The sequence below is a fragment of the Lampris incognitus genome, chromosome 8 (genome assembly GCF_029633865.1).
Source record: "Lampris incognitus isolate fLamInc1 chromosome 8, fLamInc1.hap2, whole genome shotgun sequence".
Classification (NCBI taxonomy): domain Eukaryota; kingdom Metazoa; phylum Chordata; class Actinopteri; order Lampriformes; family Lampridae; genus Lampris; species Lampris incognitus.
The window spans coordinates 44,960,435-44,977,367 of NC_079218.1; the positions used below are offsets into that span (position 1 = coordinate 44,960,435).

The following is a 16,933-nucleotide window of genomic DNA, read 5'->3' on the forward strand; positions in this document are numbered from 1 at the left end:
TTGTATTATCTTGTAAACAAGTCTTTTCGATCATTGTTTTCTAGTGGGTCACATGAGATTATTTTTTGCGGCGGGGCAGTGCTGCTTCTGATAAGACCAAAACCTCTCTTAATGCACACATAGTCATTTTAGACTGTTTTCATCACAGTCTTTTTTTTTTGTCAGCGTTTCCTTAGATAAACAGATCACAATCTAGGTCTAAAGATGGTAGATGGTAATTAGCCTGCCTCTGGGACGACAGCGTGTCAACAATCCGCCATGCTATTATAACACAATGCAGATTTGGTTTACTGTCTTTAATCCTGCTGTATCCCCCTCCCCAACACCACACCACACCCATCCTACTTTTGTTTGGCAACACATTCCTAAAGATGACTGGTTAACCACCGTGTCTTCTCTTTGACTGGTTGTCTGGATCTGCCAGCAACAAATCAGCAACTGGCAGGACAAAAACAACTTCCTGTTTTGGAGAATGAAAATTAGGGTAATGTGTTTGTGTGTTTGTGCGCGCATGCACTCACGCATATTTGTGTGTTCGCGTGTGCACTCACTGCGGTGTGTTTGAATATTTTGGCTGAGGTATTCCTGAGAGGATGGCACGCCTCTCTAACTGCCTCTGGCACCATGCCTTCCCCCCCTTTGGCACCCTTAACTGTTTGCTTGCCAGATGTAAATAAACATCAAATGTCTAATTGCTTAGGCAACTATCAACCTCCGACATCTTCCAGTTAGCTGTAAAACTCATTACATGATGCCTTTCTGTGATGAAAAGTCCGTCTTCATAGCTCACTGAAACCTGAACTCGGTGTTCAGGCTTTTATTTTCGTTTTACCAGTTGAAAAACGCGCTAATTTGCGAGATAATTTTCTTGCAACTAATCTGCAAATATAATTTCAAACGACTGAAGATTTTTTGCAACGCCGGGCACACTACCTTGAAAAAAATAGGTTGTTCAGCCAAATTGTAAGATATTAAAGCAAACAATTATCTCGTCTCCTCTGCCGATTTTTTTTTCCACTTTCAAATTTAATGAAGATAAAGTTTTGGGGCCGAATTCAAGATTAAATGTCATGGTAAAGATTGTTGACTGGAAAGGAAAGCATTATCGACTAAAGCATGTTCAGGTGCTAAATAATTCAACATCCCACGATGGGTTTGTTGTGAGAATAGGTCACAAATCTGCACAGACAAGGCGCTCATTTCCAAGTCAATCAGGTTTGTTTGAAAATCAGCCCGACGTGTTGATTTGCCCTCTACAGCTACTGAACCCTTTTTCACGCTTAAATACATTTGCTCACTTAAGCTCCTTGTGGGGCAGGATGTCATGACAATAAGGGATATCAACAGCAAGAAGTCACCTCAGGGTAGACGTTTCCTGGGAGGGAGGGAGGGAGGGAGGGAGGGAGAGAGAGAGAGAGAGAGAGAGAGAGAGAGAGAGAGAGGAAGAGAAGAGAGAGAGCGAGGAAGAGAAGAGAGAGATGGGAAAGAGAGGAAGAGGGGGAGAGAGAGAGGAAGAGAAGAGAGAGGGGGGAGAGAGGGGAGAGGAGGAAGAGAAAGAGGGGAGAGAGGGGGGAGAAAGAAGAGAGAGAGGGGAGAGAAGAAAGACAGAATGGAGGTAGAAAGAGTGATGACATTGACTCAAATTGTATTGTTGGAACTGGTTAAGTTCTGCGATCTGAGAGACTGAGGACCAAGGCAAATAATTGGCTAAATCATAGGGAGGCACAAATTTGAATGTTTTTGACCCGTTGCCAAGCAAAGATTAATTAGAAACAACAGACACCGAGTTAATGGCAGCGCTTCAACACAGTGTTTAACAAGTCATTATCATTTTGCTTACCTTTATGAAACAAGGGCAAGTTCTTGGCAAGTTACCTTACCGTGCTTTCAAGGGAGCAATCAAACGCTTGATTCAATGCCGAGGCACATTCTGCCGACAGTTGATGCCAACATCGTGAATTTTGTACTTCTCAAAATTAGTTTTGGGGCTGATGTCCGGGGTTTGCCAATCTCAGTGTTTTGGGTGACAGTCGTCTGGTTTGAATTGACATTTTATCAGCCCCACAGGCACGCCAAGTGGCGATGAGGTCTTAGACTTCAAATTTATCTTGAGGATATGTCTGTGATTCAGGTCTAACAGCCAGCATTCACCTGCCGCTTCTCTGTATTTCAGTATGTCACATTCTTCCTGTTTGTGTGCTTTTGGTTTGGATTTACCCCCATTGTAAAGGGGTGTGTCAGCCATCGGTAATCCTACACCAGACAGCACACACTGAGTTTACTGTAACTGGCTAAACAGCCTCGACAAGTGACTACAGGGACTCACTTACACCCACATGCCATGTGTTGGCCATCTGAATCAGGCTAAGATGTGAGACAAAGAGGGCAGAGGCACCTAAAAAGAAGGGGAAATGTGTGCACTAGAGTAGAGGAGAGGTCAGAGGAAATGGTGGTCTGATTGGTAAAACTTGCCTGGTGAGGGGAGGGGTGGTGAAAGGAAAAGAAAAAAAGAAAGAAAATCCTCAAGAGGAGCGGGAGTTTGGAGAACCACCCAAACTTCCCAAACCACCCAATCCAGTAACTCTGCTGGAATTGGATCCCTCCCTCGCCTCACCACCTGAGAACGGAGGAGCACAGCTGTGCCTCAGAGGCTCTCTGAACAGAGGTGTGTGTGTGTGTGTGTGTGTGTGTGTTTGGGAGAGAGAGAGAGGGCACGCAAGAGAGAGAGAACAACAGGTGAGGGTGAAGAGGGAGAAGACAGTTGTTAAAAGCTGTCGGCACTTTGACAGAAAAGACATTCCCTGCTTTAACAGACTTGAGAGGAGGAGGTATTTGTTCAGCTTTACTGAGACAGACTGAGAGAGCGAAAGAGAGAGAGAGAGAGAGACTCAGGGGAAAAGAACTGACCCTCTTGGGAGAGTTGCATGGATCCGTAACAACAACAGACCAACAAGCTCAGCACTTTAACTATCTGCTCAGGACAAACACCTCTGTCTAGCCGTGGAGCCTGGAAAAGACACGGGAACCTTAATGGGAGGAACAAGCAGGAAAAATGAGAAGAAAAGTGTGAGCCAAAATAAGGACTGTGGGTTTCAAACCTTATGAAAGAAGTCGATTCGAATTGTGAGAAAGGGTTGCAAACATTTAATCAACAAAAGCGAAAATAAAAGCAAAGAGCTTGTGGAAAGCCAGTGACCTGTACCCTGCGCTTGCTTGATAGCTGGGAATAACTGGTTTTTGATGGTTTTTGGGATATTGTCGGCTGGTGCGGGAGCAGCAGTGAGTCTTTTGAATCCTGGTGCAGTAGAGTCTCCTTGTTGTCTTTAAGGAGACGGAGAGAACCAAGAGGGAAGAAAGCAGTGTGTGAGGAATAGGAGAAGTGGAATAACTCTACACATATGCATAAAATTGTTTCTTTTAAACTAGCCTCCCAGCAGCGGACAAAGCGTCTCTAGCATTGGAGACATGTCTCAGGAGGACGTTGTGAGCATTGTCAGTCTGGGGGTGGACAGTGGCACATTGGACCACTGTGAGGGACACTCTCTGGACCAGGGTCAGGAGCAGGGTCTGGAAAGTCACAGCCAAACTCAGGATGGGATTGTTCTGGACCGTATCGCCACTCTGTCAGTGGACATGTTTGACCCTAGGGACTTTAAGGGAAGGTTCACTAAGGTGCAGTCCAAGTCCAGGAAAAGGACAAGGATAATCAAAGGTAGGTACAGAGAGGTACACTGTTTAAGATCCTTGCTTATGCATTTGGCCTTTTTTCCTGTTTTTGTTTTTGTTTTTTGTTTTTGTTTTTGTATAAGAGGAACAATTCGAATAAGGACCAGAAAAATCAACACAGTCCATTTAAACCAAGCCTAAGCAGAAAACAGAAAGTTGAGTCAGTTCATCTGGACACAACGTTTATTGGGAGAGCAGAATCAGAAGCCTAAAGCAGAAAACAGTTTGCGTCTAATAGACGTTATTGAATTACAAAGTGGACCTTCTCTATTCTCATGCGGGGTCTTTTGTTTGGTAATTAGCCCACTTTGTGAGACGACAGGAAAATTGCAGGAAAACGTCAGGAAAGCTTCATTTCTCCAGGGGCGTCCGAAGCTTCAGCAGCAAGCTCTCTGATTATAGAGCGGCTGGTTCAATGTCCAGTTGAGATAATGACCCAGAATTGTGGAATGCTGCCTGCGTTTGAATCTGTGCTGGAATACCTTCGTATGTGCTTTAGAGCTTCTAGTGCTTAGTTGACCCCCGGTGTACTTAGACACTTGTCTCTTTCTTGCACTGACTTGAGGAGCTGGAGCCAGATTCATGAAAGTGTTCTTCAGATGGATCTTAAGAAATTATCTAAGAATATATTTTAGTAAATTCTCAAGAAGGCTCTCGAGAGCAGTTCCTCAATATTTATTCGTAAGTTTTATCGCTTATGAACCTCTTTTATTTTCTTATTCAGGAAATGATCAAAAAAGGGCAATAGCATTATGTAAATAAGGCTTATCACAATTAACTAGGCTTATAGGAGGCCAAATTCTTAATTTTGATTACTAAAGATGAGCATATTTTTCCGACATTATTACTGTCAGTCTGTCTGTCTGGTAGCAAAAGGACATTACCCTTAGTTGGTTTGACATTTGAAATCCACTATGTGACCGATGGTTAAGAAAAACTAATAAAACGGTTACGCTAAAGGTCTGCCTTGAACAAACCGTGGAGCGCCACAGCAACGCCTTGAAATACCGACTTAATTGTCAAGAATTTGTTTGACAAATCAAATTAAAGTCTTACCTTTTTCACTGTTACAATTATCAGACGGGTGAAGGGTCACCGTAAAGTCAAGAAAAACAGAACAAACTGGAGAACTTTCATTTCAAGAATCCTACTTATTCATATGATTTTTTTTTTTGGAACAAAGCTTTTTCTTTTTTGACGAAAGATATGAAAAAATGGCTTGAGAATTTTTTTTTTCCCGTTTAAGTAAGTTTTGTGAATGCAGCCCTAGGCCCTTTGCCGCAGCTTCTCACACCCTTTGAAAAAGAAGTGCTATTGTATTTAGGAGGAACTAGCAGAGGACTACCTGATTCTCGTATTCTCTACCAGTGTCTGTATTGTACTCTCAGACCTGAACTATGTCCTGGAGGACTCGGCAATACCCCACAGTTGAATTCAGCATTCCCACAGGTGGGGGTAAATAGAAAGACCATGGGGTAAAATAGCCTGCTTCAGTCTTTGGGCCAGAACCTCAAAGGCCTGGTCTTCATTTGATTATTTCCATAGCCGTGATACTGCTGGATGTCTGGGCATGAAAGAAATGTCAGTCTCTGTCATAAAGTCTATATCGCCCGACTATTAATGGTGTACCTAACAATAAAGATTAGTCAAAAATTTTAACTTTTTTTGTATCCCAGATGCCCCAACATTTTAACAGAGTCAACCCCATTTTAAATCGTTACACCCTTGAAATGTTGGTCTTGTGTTCATGGAGTGAGTAGAAGGAACCCAGGATGAAGTAAAAGTGAATCCATAAAACAGTGTCCATAGCTCTGAGGTAAAACCAAAAGTAATGATATTTCTTCCATAGTGGTTTGCAGGTTTACCCCTGATGGATCTCCACTTGGCTTTGTGTATTAACGAGTGTGAGACCAAGGATGAAAGACCTTTACAGAGAACTTCAAGAACCCCTTTGTTAACTATCACCAAAGTTATTATGAACACACAAATGAGTAACAATATGTGATTTACCTCCTTTCAGATGATCAAAGAACCTTTTGCATTTTTAAAAAGTATTTCATTTGATTGAAAATACGACTATGTAATCTTTCATCAGATGCTCTATAATACATTTAGCATCAAAACACGGAAACTGTATAATTTTACATTCTTCTCCCATTACCTTCGGCTCTCAGACAACAGACGTCTGACAGGCGCGGCTCATCGTAAAAAAAATAATCTTGGAGCCATCTCTACCACACTTTCACTTTTTATAGTGTCCAAACACGCTTTTACAGGATGCTGACTTGATGACGGACACACTTTCATTTTTTAGAGGGGTCATACCAGTTTGGCTGATTCTCGGTCACTGGACCGCCTCACAAACTACCCCGTTAAGGAGTACAGTCAGAATATCAGTGGATGTGTCTTGTCGGCAGACAGTGGAGCATCTGTTCCTGGACAGCTGCCACGCCGACACCACCGTGACCCCATCACAGACCCGCTACTCTGAATTGTTTTCATTTAACTTGTATTTGGCATTCAGGTGTTGCTTTTTTATCCAAAGGTACGCATGAAAAAAATTAACGGTAAAATGCTTCAGTTTCTGGAGCAACAACTAGACTTAATCCAATCAGCAGTTACAGATATGTGGTTAAGAGACAAAATGTCCTCACGAAATTTCTCTCACTCTTGAATGATTTCAGAGAAAGATTTTATTATTATTTTTTATTTTTTATTTTGATATACTATATTAATCCCTGTGGTGAAATTCCTCTAAGCATTTAACCCATCCTAGCTGTGTGGCTAGGAGCAGCGGGCCGCAGCCTTTCATGCAGCACCCGGGGACCAACTCCAGTTCCTCTTGCCATGCCTCGGTCAGGGACACAGACAGGAGTATTAACCCTAACATGCATGTCTTTTTGATGGTGGGGGGGGGGACTGGAGCACCCGAAGAAAACCCACTGCAGACATGGGGAGAACATGCAAACTCCACATAGAGGACGACCTGGGATGACCCCCAAGGTTAGACAACCCCAGGGTTTGAACCCAGGACCTTCTTGTTGTGAGGCGACAGCGCTAACTACTGGGCCACCGTGCCGCAAGAGGATGATGGCATAAGACATAAAAGATATAATGAGAGTTAAGGGTGAAGGTAGAAATTATTATTTTCTGTTTACATTTAGAAATCGGAGCATAAAAGAGCATGTGTAGGAGGATAATACAGTTGAGAGGCTGAATAAAAAAAAAAAATTCTTGTGAACATTAAACTCCACAATTTGTAATTCTATATGCACTTTCCTTATGCTCATGTCGAAAATACTCAGTTGGAGTACTTCAGAGGAAGTTCTTGGCTGCTGGTACAGAGAAAGGGGAAATCTGGAGTGAAGCCATGCCTAACTAACAAAGTCTCACCTGCACAAACATGTTTCTCATTAACCTGAATGTGTCCTTGCACTACAGCAGCAAGCAGCCAGCGACTGACTGGCGTAGGAAGGCGAGAATTTACCACAAAAATGAGCGCGTTAACATGCCCAACGGAGTGTGTGTCTGCATGTGCACATGTGGTTTTGAGTTTTTGCCATGCACGTGTGCTTGTTTCATGGGGAGAGTGTGTACTATGTGTGGTAGTATTTAAGCTTCACAAATGTACCAGTGCACTGTATTTGTTGGATAGTGTCATCAAGATTAGCTTACCAAAGCGTGTGCAGGATGCTGTATGGGTGCCTGTGTGTGGATGGAAGACCTTGCGAGTCAAACTTGCCAAGTCCATGTGTGCCTCTGCATTGCATTGCATGTGTGTGTGTGTGTGTGTGTGTCTTTAGTCCACCTCCTTAAGTGTGTCTTTATGTGTACCTGTGTCTGTGTGTTTTCTATGTCCCTATGAGTGTATGTGTGTGTTTCTGTGCAAGCGTGTAATAAATACATTTTGGTCAATGCAACAGTTCTCTCTGGCATGTTTCTCTAGGAATCTGTCTCTCTCTCCCTTTCACTTGTATCTCTCTTCGCCTCTCAGTATTCAGACTAATCATGTAGTACTCCATGAGTTTACATGCGGCTCAGCATAGCTAATCACAGCCCCCTCGCGTGTGTGTGTGTGTGTGGCTGTGTGTGCCCAATACATGTGGATGTGGGTGTGAGCCTGTGTAAGTATGTGTTGCATGGAGGAGCTGCATGCCAACAGCTGGCATGCCCGGGCCCCTGTTCAGAATGTGAGGAATCTTTGGAGCACCTTGCAAGGTTTATCCATGCAAAACTAGCATAGCGGTGCGAGGAACTTTCCAAAATGTGTGTATTTTGGAAAGTATGTGTGTGCGTGCATGCATGCATATGTGTTTTTGCATCATGTTATCAGCTGGTTCGGCTGTCTGAAACAAGGGGCTGATATTTTTTGCGCCGTGTTTTTGAAGCTGAGTTTAGAAAACTGGGTTGACATTTTCATGTGTGGTTTTTGTGCACGTGTGTGACTGTGGATTTTCGTTTGCAAGTGGTATTGCTGTGTCATGTCTGAGACAAACATTTGCCTGCCTTGGTTTTAATTCATTTGAATAATTTTACTGATTGAAATGGTTTAACACGAGCTTGACCAAATTCACACTTTAATATCGTTCCTTCCTTGTGTAAAATTGTGATTAGTCCCTCTTTTCAAACACTGGGCTCTGAGAGAGTTTTGAAGGGAAGAATTTAACAGTGCTTTGGCAGGGAACTGTTCCTAAAGGAGGTGTGGGGTTAGTTAGCCTTGTGGTGGGACATTCTGCAGTTAGGCTACTGCCCTTCAGTAGTACACTGAGACACTGGGCATCGAACCAATTAATATTTTGTGTTGCAAACTGCCTGTTCCGGTCAAAGATCATACATAACCCTTGTTGATGCTGTGATCCAGATTCAACACATCAGGGATGGAAGTTGTTCATGTGATAACTCATTTTTAAGTTCAAGTTTTATTGATGGTCTGGTAACTTTATTATACTGATTCTCACCCCGTGGACCCCCACCCGTAGAGGTCCGTGGGGTGAGACCTCCGCATAAGGATAGGGTGCAATGCAGGCCGGGCGGCAGGCCAAGGCAGGGACTGGGGTGTGCCGACTTCCGGCATCGCAGACCGGTCCAGGAGGACCAACTGGGAGGAGACCCCGGGGTAGACCCAGAACTCGCTGGAGAGGCTACATGTCCATTCTGGCCCTGGGAATACCTTGGGATCCCCCAGGGGGAGCTGGAGGGCGTTGCTGGGGAGAGGGACATCTGGAGTGCCCAATTTAGCTTGCTGCCACCGTGACCCGACCCCGGAGAAGCGGGTGATGATGAACGATGAGAGATACATACCAATTCCATTTGTTCCTATGTCAAAACCAATAACTAGCATTTTTGTCAGCCATCCAGGGTAATTATTATGTAACAGCTCATCCAGGTTTGATAAGCTCAAAGGACAGACTCATCTGATGCTCTTTGTTGGTGAACTGATTTGGTGGTTTCGGGACCTCTTATGTTTAAGATAATGACGAACTTTTCCTGTGAGAAGTTTTGAAAACTCCATCTATTTTGCTCTGTCCTCCGCAACTTCCCCGAACGCCTAAGTCAGATGTGCGCTGAGCCCAGCAGTGTGCGCAGAGCAAATTGTGTCGTGTGGACTACGGGAAAAAGACAGCTCTCCACACGCCAGAGAGCGGAGGAATCGTGCCCAGCTGAATCCCCCAATATGCCTGTGAAAGAGCCTCGCACAGCTGCCACTTCCTAGTAAACAAAACACAGCTGCGTTCATTGCGTTAATCTTTTAACACGTTAGCTATTTCAAATTAATCACAAAAACAGCACTGGTTGTTATGTGGTCACTGTGTATCGTTTTATGTTGGTTATCTCTTTATGTGCTGATGTTCAGCTCCCACGTGAGATACTGGGTGATGATGGTAACCAGGACGTGGAAGTGTCGACTGGGGAGCCACACAGGATGATGGGGGCGGATGGGATTGGGTACTTTCTGAAGTCCACAACCATCTCAACTGTCTTTAGAGCGTTGAGCTCCAAGTTGTTTTGGCTGCACCTGGACACCAGATGGTCAGTCTCCCACCTGTAGACGGACTCATCCCCACCAGAGATGAGCCCAATAAGGGGGGTGTTGTCAGCAAACTTCAGGAGCTTGACTGACTGGTGACTGGGGGTGCAGCTGTTCATATACAGGGAGAAGAGTAGATAGGAAAGGACACAGTCTTGAGGGGAAGCGGTGCTGATAGTCCGGGAGTCATAGACATGTTTCCCCAGCTTCACATGTTGCTTCTTGTCAGATGGGAAGTCAGTGAGCTACCTGCAGGTGGAGACAGGCACGTGCAGCTGGGAGAGCTTGTCCTGCATCAGATCCCGGATGATGTTGTTGAAGGCAGAGCTGAAATCCACAAACTGGATCCTGGGGTAGGTTCCTGAAGAGTCCAGGTGCTGGAGGATGGAGTGGAGCACCATGTTTACTGCATCGTCCACAGACCTGTTGGTTCTGTAGGTGAACTGCAGGGAGTCCAGGTGTGGGTCAGTGATAGTTTTAAGGTGGGACAGAACAAGACGCTCAAAAGACTTCATTACCACAGAGGTCATGGCGATGGGTCTGTAGTCATTGAGTTCTGTGGTCCTTGGTTTTTTGGGGAGAGGGAAGATGGTGTAGGTCTTGAAGCGGGCTGTTACATGAAAATGGGGTCCACCTATGAAATTCTTTATCACTCTCACCATGAATGAGAGAGCGAGAGAGAAATACACATGGAAGGGGAGAGGGGTGTTGGTGGTTAGGGGCTAAGGAACCATTCATGCTACAACACGAGATGAGATGAGTAGAAGGAAGTGACGCATTCATTGAAGGGATAATAAAAGGAAATGTGCCTTGGTTCTCCACTTTTAGATCCGTGATGTGGAACATTCAAAAAAAGAGATTGTGCTTTGCATGATGCTTTAAAAGCAACCAGGATCCATGATGAATACCGCCATTGTGTTCAGGAGCTTCCATTTAATTTGGATGGGTTCCACTTTAACTATAAATCCAGTGAAGCTAAATTATAAGAAAACAGTGTTGTCATGCACAGGCAAATCCTTCCCTCCCTTGCTGGTTGACAGTTTTGCCTGCCCTGCCTTCTTCTTTTCATTGGCTGCCTGATGTGTCAATGGTAGGCGACATGCGTTGCTGCTCCTCAAAAGTTGGAACATTTTCCTCTATTTCCCCCCCAGCGATTGGACTCAGGGATGTGTTGCCTTGCAGCAGCACTCTGTGAGCACCCCACGTGCAATTGAGCGCATCATGTCATAGCAAAATGATGTAGCTCTTAGCGATTTATCTTGCATCTTCTGGTGTGTCAGCGAGTTGCAAGAATTGCAGCAAAGAAGTGAAAAGTGAGTTTAGCATGAAATTTTTATTTTGTATTTTTCTGCAGATGACAGGTTTGTCTGTCACCATCTGAATTGTGCTGATGCAGTAATACCCCTGCTATCTGGTGCTCCAAGCAACAAACATTCATATTTATTTGCAAATACGTTTTTTTTTTTGCTCTGGCCTATGAGGGCGAGTCAGGAGAAGCTTGGCTGGAGACAAGAATAGGCCCGGCAGCGCGTCCCCCTTCGGTTCCTCTCCTCCTCTGAAATTACAGTGGAATTGTCTGTTAATGTGAACCAGGCCAACCAGTGCTCCTCAGCTCCCCTATGAGCTGTAGCTCTGAATTGTACTTTAACATACCAACCCCCCCCCCGCCGCCGCCGCCACTCCCCATGTCTTGCGGCACTTCTGTGGCAATTATACACCGCTGCTCCCCGTCTTCCTCACCCCGCCACACCATAATCACTGTGATGGCCATCATATTCGTCTGCTTGTCCAGACACTATGTTGGGAATGATGGCCAAGGAAGACTAAGCAGAATGAGAGAGAGAGCGAGCGAGAGAGAGAGCAAGAGAGAGAGACTTTGACTTTTGATGTTCTTTAATGAAGTCATCTAAAAAAAACAAAAACTATTTACACGCTTAAAATCCTAACATACAACCTACATCTCACAAACCACCACACACAGGCTTTCTTGCAACCACACATAAGCACCTGCGTGCGCGCGCGCACACACACATGCACACCAACCGCCGCCACCAGACCCTCGCCACCATCCCCACCTGCTGTTCAGTTTTACATATGGGTTACATACATATTGATCACACCAACCATTACAAACATAGAGTCAAGCCCCCCTACCCAACCAAATATACAGACCTCCCTACACACCAGATATGGTCAAAGCCCACGGTATTATTCACCCTGCTGTAATACTCATATTCTGCTCTCAGGTGTGCTGTGACAAGTGCCCTGAATAGGGCCACTGGATCCACACACCCACTCCCTCTCACCCTGTTCCTCGCTTAGCTCAGCCAAAAAGTGTACAGTTTGCCTTGTTCCTATGTGAGTACCTCAGCCCCAAGATGTTTAGCACCACAGTGAAGCCCGCCTCCAGCTTCCCAAATACCATCAACAGCAGGTCAAACAGTGATGTCACACGATTAGATTCATTAAAAATATGAAAAACAGTTTCACGCGTTCTACAGAAAGGGCAACCCACCCCCACATTATGATCCGCCCGACGGAGAAAAACATTAGTGGCCAAAGCCCCATGAGCCACCCTTCCACTGCGGATCCCCTGCTCTATTTAGGAGAGGGGGTTTGTAAAAACCCTCCACCTTAACCCCGCCATGCCCTGCCCTGGCAGATATTATTGCTACTTGTGTTCTCTCACTTCCTGTAGCTCCCTAAGGTATCTGACCTTCATGGCCACCTCATTAAGAACCTTCCCCCCCGAGCCCTTCCAGCTACCCCAGTCCTGGAGTGTCAAAAGTTATAGAGGCCTAGGAAATAGAAGTTAGAGCAGCACGGTAGCCCAGTGGTTAGCGTTGTCGCCTCACAGCAAGAAGGTCCTGGATTCGAACCCCAGGTTGTCCAACCTTGGGGGTCATCCCAGGTCGTCCTCTGTGTGGAGTTTGCATGTTCTTTCCGTGTCTGCGGTGAGTTTTTTCCGGTTTCCCCCACCATCAAAAGAAACATGCATGTTAGGGTTTATACTCCTGTCTGTGTCCCTGACTAAGGCAATGAGAAGAGAACTGGAGTTGGTCCCCGGGTGCAGCATGAAAGGCGGTAGCCCACTGTTCCTAGCTACACAGATCACAGCTAGAATAGGTTAATTTGCAGTAACTGAATTTCCCCAAGGGGATTAATAAAGGAAACTTAAAAAAGCCTCCCACCCTCCTTCTCCCATTGCTTTGTGTTAGCTGTACCATTAACTGAGGGAAACTCTGGCGCATTTCCTTCCTGCGACAACCTCAATCTCAACCAGGCTTTGATGACCTGCAGCAGAGCCTCCATCACAGAGCAGCAGAGCCTCTGTAGCAGCCTCAATGATGTCATTTCTGTTTGTAGTGCCAGTTCTTTAATGTCTTTCCAGTCCCCTTTTTCATTTGACCAGAGGTGTCCCAGCTTAGCGATGCCTGCCCTCATGAGGCATTGTGCCAGGCCTGTAGAGTCTATCCACCCAGCTCTTGAAATTTCTAGCAAACTCCGGGCCTTCAGTACTGACATATAGAAGCCCAAGATCCCCATAGTGTCCAGCTTAGCCTGTTCCATTATAAATAGCTGTCGGTCCAGTCCATAACCACCAGTCCTCTGGAGCACTGCACAAGCCGGTGCCCTTCAGCACACGTCATTCTTATACAGCAGAACTCTGTGCCACCTTGAATCAGAAAGCTGCCACTCTGCTCTCCAGGTCCACCGGGCCCTGCCCCCCCCCCCCCTTACTGAGGGGTATGTAGGCAGAGGACTGTAGCCAGAGAGAGATAGAGAGAGATTTTTCTCTATCAACTAATCTAACAGTCAGGAACTATTGTTCAACTTCTTTAAAAGGCCAGGGGAGACGTATACCACAGTGGTAAGGGGGTGAAGTGCAGAGATCCCTACTGCTCCCCCATTCAATTTAGCTGGTAACCAACCATCATTTCTACATTCTAAAAGCTGTTGCCTTGTCAAAGTTGCTGTCCATGTGGCTGGCGGGGTTCGGGACGGACTGGCTGGCAGTTGTGGGCAATGAAGAGGAAAAAAGCATCACCTCCTCTGTCTCTTGTGTCACATCCCCACTGACTTTGTATAGGACCTTGACTCATGGACTGATATCATGTGTCAGCTGAGCAGAAGTTTCACAGCTGTGAACCGTATGTCTTTACTATGTGAAAGGCCAGGTGTGGATAAACTGTTGTCTTCTTTGACCTGCTTTTTTTGGGGGGGGGGGGGTTTGTGTGTGTGCTGATTCATCTGGCTGTGCGCCATACAAATTCCCGTTTGGACTAGTAAAAATATCTTTATGCATGTTCAGTAATCCAGGTAAGAAAATTAAAGAAGGTTGAATCAGTTCATCTGGATACAACGTTTATCAACATATACATTTCATCACTCATCTAAGTGACCTCTTACTTAGACAAGTGATGAAACGTATCTGTCAATAAATGTATCCAGATGAACTGATTCAACCTCCTTTGATCGGACTAGTAAAGTTCTATTCTATTTTATTCTATTCTCAGGTCTAAAGGACCGTGTCAGGATACATTGACTCGGACTCTTGCTCTTCTTACTGGTTGCTTGTGAAGCGTCAAGCCGAATGCTTGGGGTGTTAGAGAACAATGGGTCCATATTGAGTTACATGGGCTCCTAAAGGTCTATAGATTCTGTAGAGATTATTTTCCACCCAAATGGCATCTCCACCCGAAACTATAAAAAAGACCTATGTTACTTATATACCTCTAACTGGGCTTCTTCTTATTTTCCTTTACCAAACTTGGCAAAGACTGATGCCAGCCCACACTAATCTGGAGAAATTTGAAAATGCAGTTTTCATTTTGAAAATGGGTCAAAACTTCTCTATATCCAGAGGTATGTTTTCAGATTTTTCTCAATTTATACTTGTTTGTGCAGACATGGGATAAACACAAATGCTTCAATCTCAGCACCCGCAGTCCTGTCCAAGTGACTCCTGAGCAGCAGCTCTAGAGCCATTTGGTGCCCTCACACACAGTTTCTTCATCAGCTTTCCCCTCCCGCCTTTCTTTCTTTTTCTTTTTTTCTTTTTAGTTCAGGGATTAAAACCAGCCTTTTTCCAGCCACAAAGCTGTTTCTTCCACCTCTTGGCTACTGATTTCCTCTTCACACTGGGCTGAATTGGACGATTAGACACAATTGTTCTCACACTTCAACTTTTGGATTCAGTCAGAGCAGCTTTGTTTGGCTATATTTGTGCACAGAGTACTGTGGTAGATCTCCCCTGGCCAGTGAAAATAAGATCACAGAGTAATTATGTGTAATTCTTGTGACATATTGTCTCTGTAATGTTTTTGTTTTTTTTTGTGATGTGTTTTATCAGTGGTTTGGACACTGTTTTGGCATTTGGGCGAAGTACGAGCGGAGTTGTTCGAGATCATGAGCCTAACTCAAGCTGCTATATTGTGTTGTACCTTGCTGTTGGCCTGCTACTAATAGCCTAGAGCTCAGGGAATCTAATTTTTGACTGAAGAGTGACCGGCTGGAATCCATTATCTGTCGAGGAAATTCTCCTGCTCAGACTGTTATCAATCCATGTCTGCTCTAGTTGAGCTATTCAGGATGCAGCACTTAAATGATGGCGGACAGCAGCCCTTTAATATTGTGAAGTTTTTGTTTTTGCTTCATAAATTTTTCACACATATGCGAGCATGCAAGCACACTCTCAGACATGCACACTCATGTGAGCATGCACACTGTGTACACATCCAAAAATACACACGGTGGACAAAGAATTACACGTTTTAGCTGTTTGGTGTTGCAGTCGCATCTTTCTGCCAGTAGGGAGAGGTGAGGGGGGGCAGTGGTATCAGCCTCTGACTAATGTGATGATGTTAATGTCTAGTGTTTTTTTCCCCTTGTGTGTTGTTGGTGCAACCTCCCAGGCCTGTCACGGCTGCTCTCGGCTCTCATTGGCGGTATGGCCGCGCAGCGTGCATGCTCCCTCGGCACGTAGTGCTCACCAGAACTGGTCAGCGACAACAAACATCACAGCGAGCTACTGGGTCTCTCCTTCTGCAGAACCCCCATACCCACCCACCCACCCACCCACACACACACACACACCCACACACACACACCCACACACATGCACACATGCACACATGCCCTGTCTCCTCCATCTTACTTTCTCAATTTTTTCCTCTCTCTCTCTCGCACTTTCTCTCTTTTTTAGTCATGCCCTTCACTTCTGTTCCCTCCATTCTATTCTCCCAACCTTAGTCTTAGTTTTGCCTGCGCAGTGCTCTCCCTCTGCTCCTCTCTCTCTCTCTCTCTCTCTCTCTCTCTCGCCCCCCCCCCTTTTAAGAGGATTGGCTTTTTGCATCTCCTAATATCTGTGTATTGCTGTGCTGAGAGAGTGCAACAGAGAAGGGATGGGGGTGTTAGCAAGCAAGATAGCAACACAGGGCGCAGGCTCGGCTGAGAGCCGCTGACACACGTCGCTCTCTCTCTCTCTCTCGCTCTCTCTCTCATAAACACACACATCTGACACATACACACACAACACACACCCATAAACACTCTCTCTTTCTCGTGAATGCGCTCTTAAACACGCAGGCACACACACAAACATACTCTCATCAGCAGCAGGCGGGAGAGCTGCAGCATCTACACTGCTGGCTACCACCTACACCCCCCTTCATCCCCCTTCCTCTCTCTCTGACTCTCGCTCGCTCTCTCTCTCTCTCTCTCTCTCTCTCTCTCTCTCTCTCTCTCTCTCTCTCTCTCTCTCTCTCTCTCTCTCTCTCTCTCACTCTTCCCCCTCTCTTCCTTTCTTTCTCACTCTCTCGCTCCCCTGGTGTTTCAGTCGCTCGTCCCCTCTCGCTAGCCGCGCTCCTCCTTCAATCTCTCGCTTGCTCTGTCCGCACTGCCTCATCCTGCCGTCCTGTCCTCCCTCCGCTGTCTGTCACCGTGGCGACACAGCCTCCGCAGCCATGGCGACCAGCCAGCAGGATTCAGGCTTCTTTGACATCAGCCTCAAGTCTCTGCTCAAGTCCCTGGGAGGGAGTGAGTAATGATAACGATAACTTTATTTATAAAGCACTTGTCTTAACAATGTTACAAAAGTGCTTTACAGAAGAAATACACACAGCATCTCGTGTGCCTGCACACACATCTCAGCTCCAGCTGGTTGTTTACATGCGGAGC

General features: G+C 45.6%; 1 protein-coding gene across 1 annotated transcript in view; it reads left to right on the forward strand.

Moving 5' to 3' along the window:
- The first annotated feature begins 2,703 nt into the window (after positions 1 to 2,703).
- The window catches only part of fryb (furry homolog b (Drosophila)), a 92,969-nt gene continuing 78,739 nt past the window's right edge, over positions 2,704 to 16,933 (forward strand). The window contains exon 1 of the mRNA XM_056284202.1: positions 2,704 to 3,712. Within this exon, the coding sequence (XP_056140177.1) occupies positions 3,466 to 3,712 (247 nt within the window). The 5' untranslated portion in view covers positions 2,704 to 3,465. The remainder of the gene's footprint in view (positions 3,713 to 16,933) is intronic.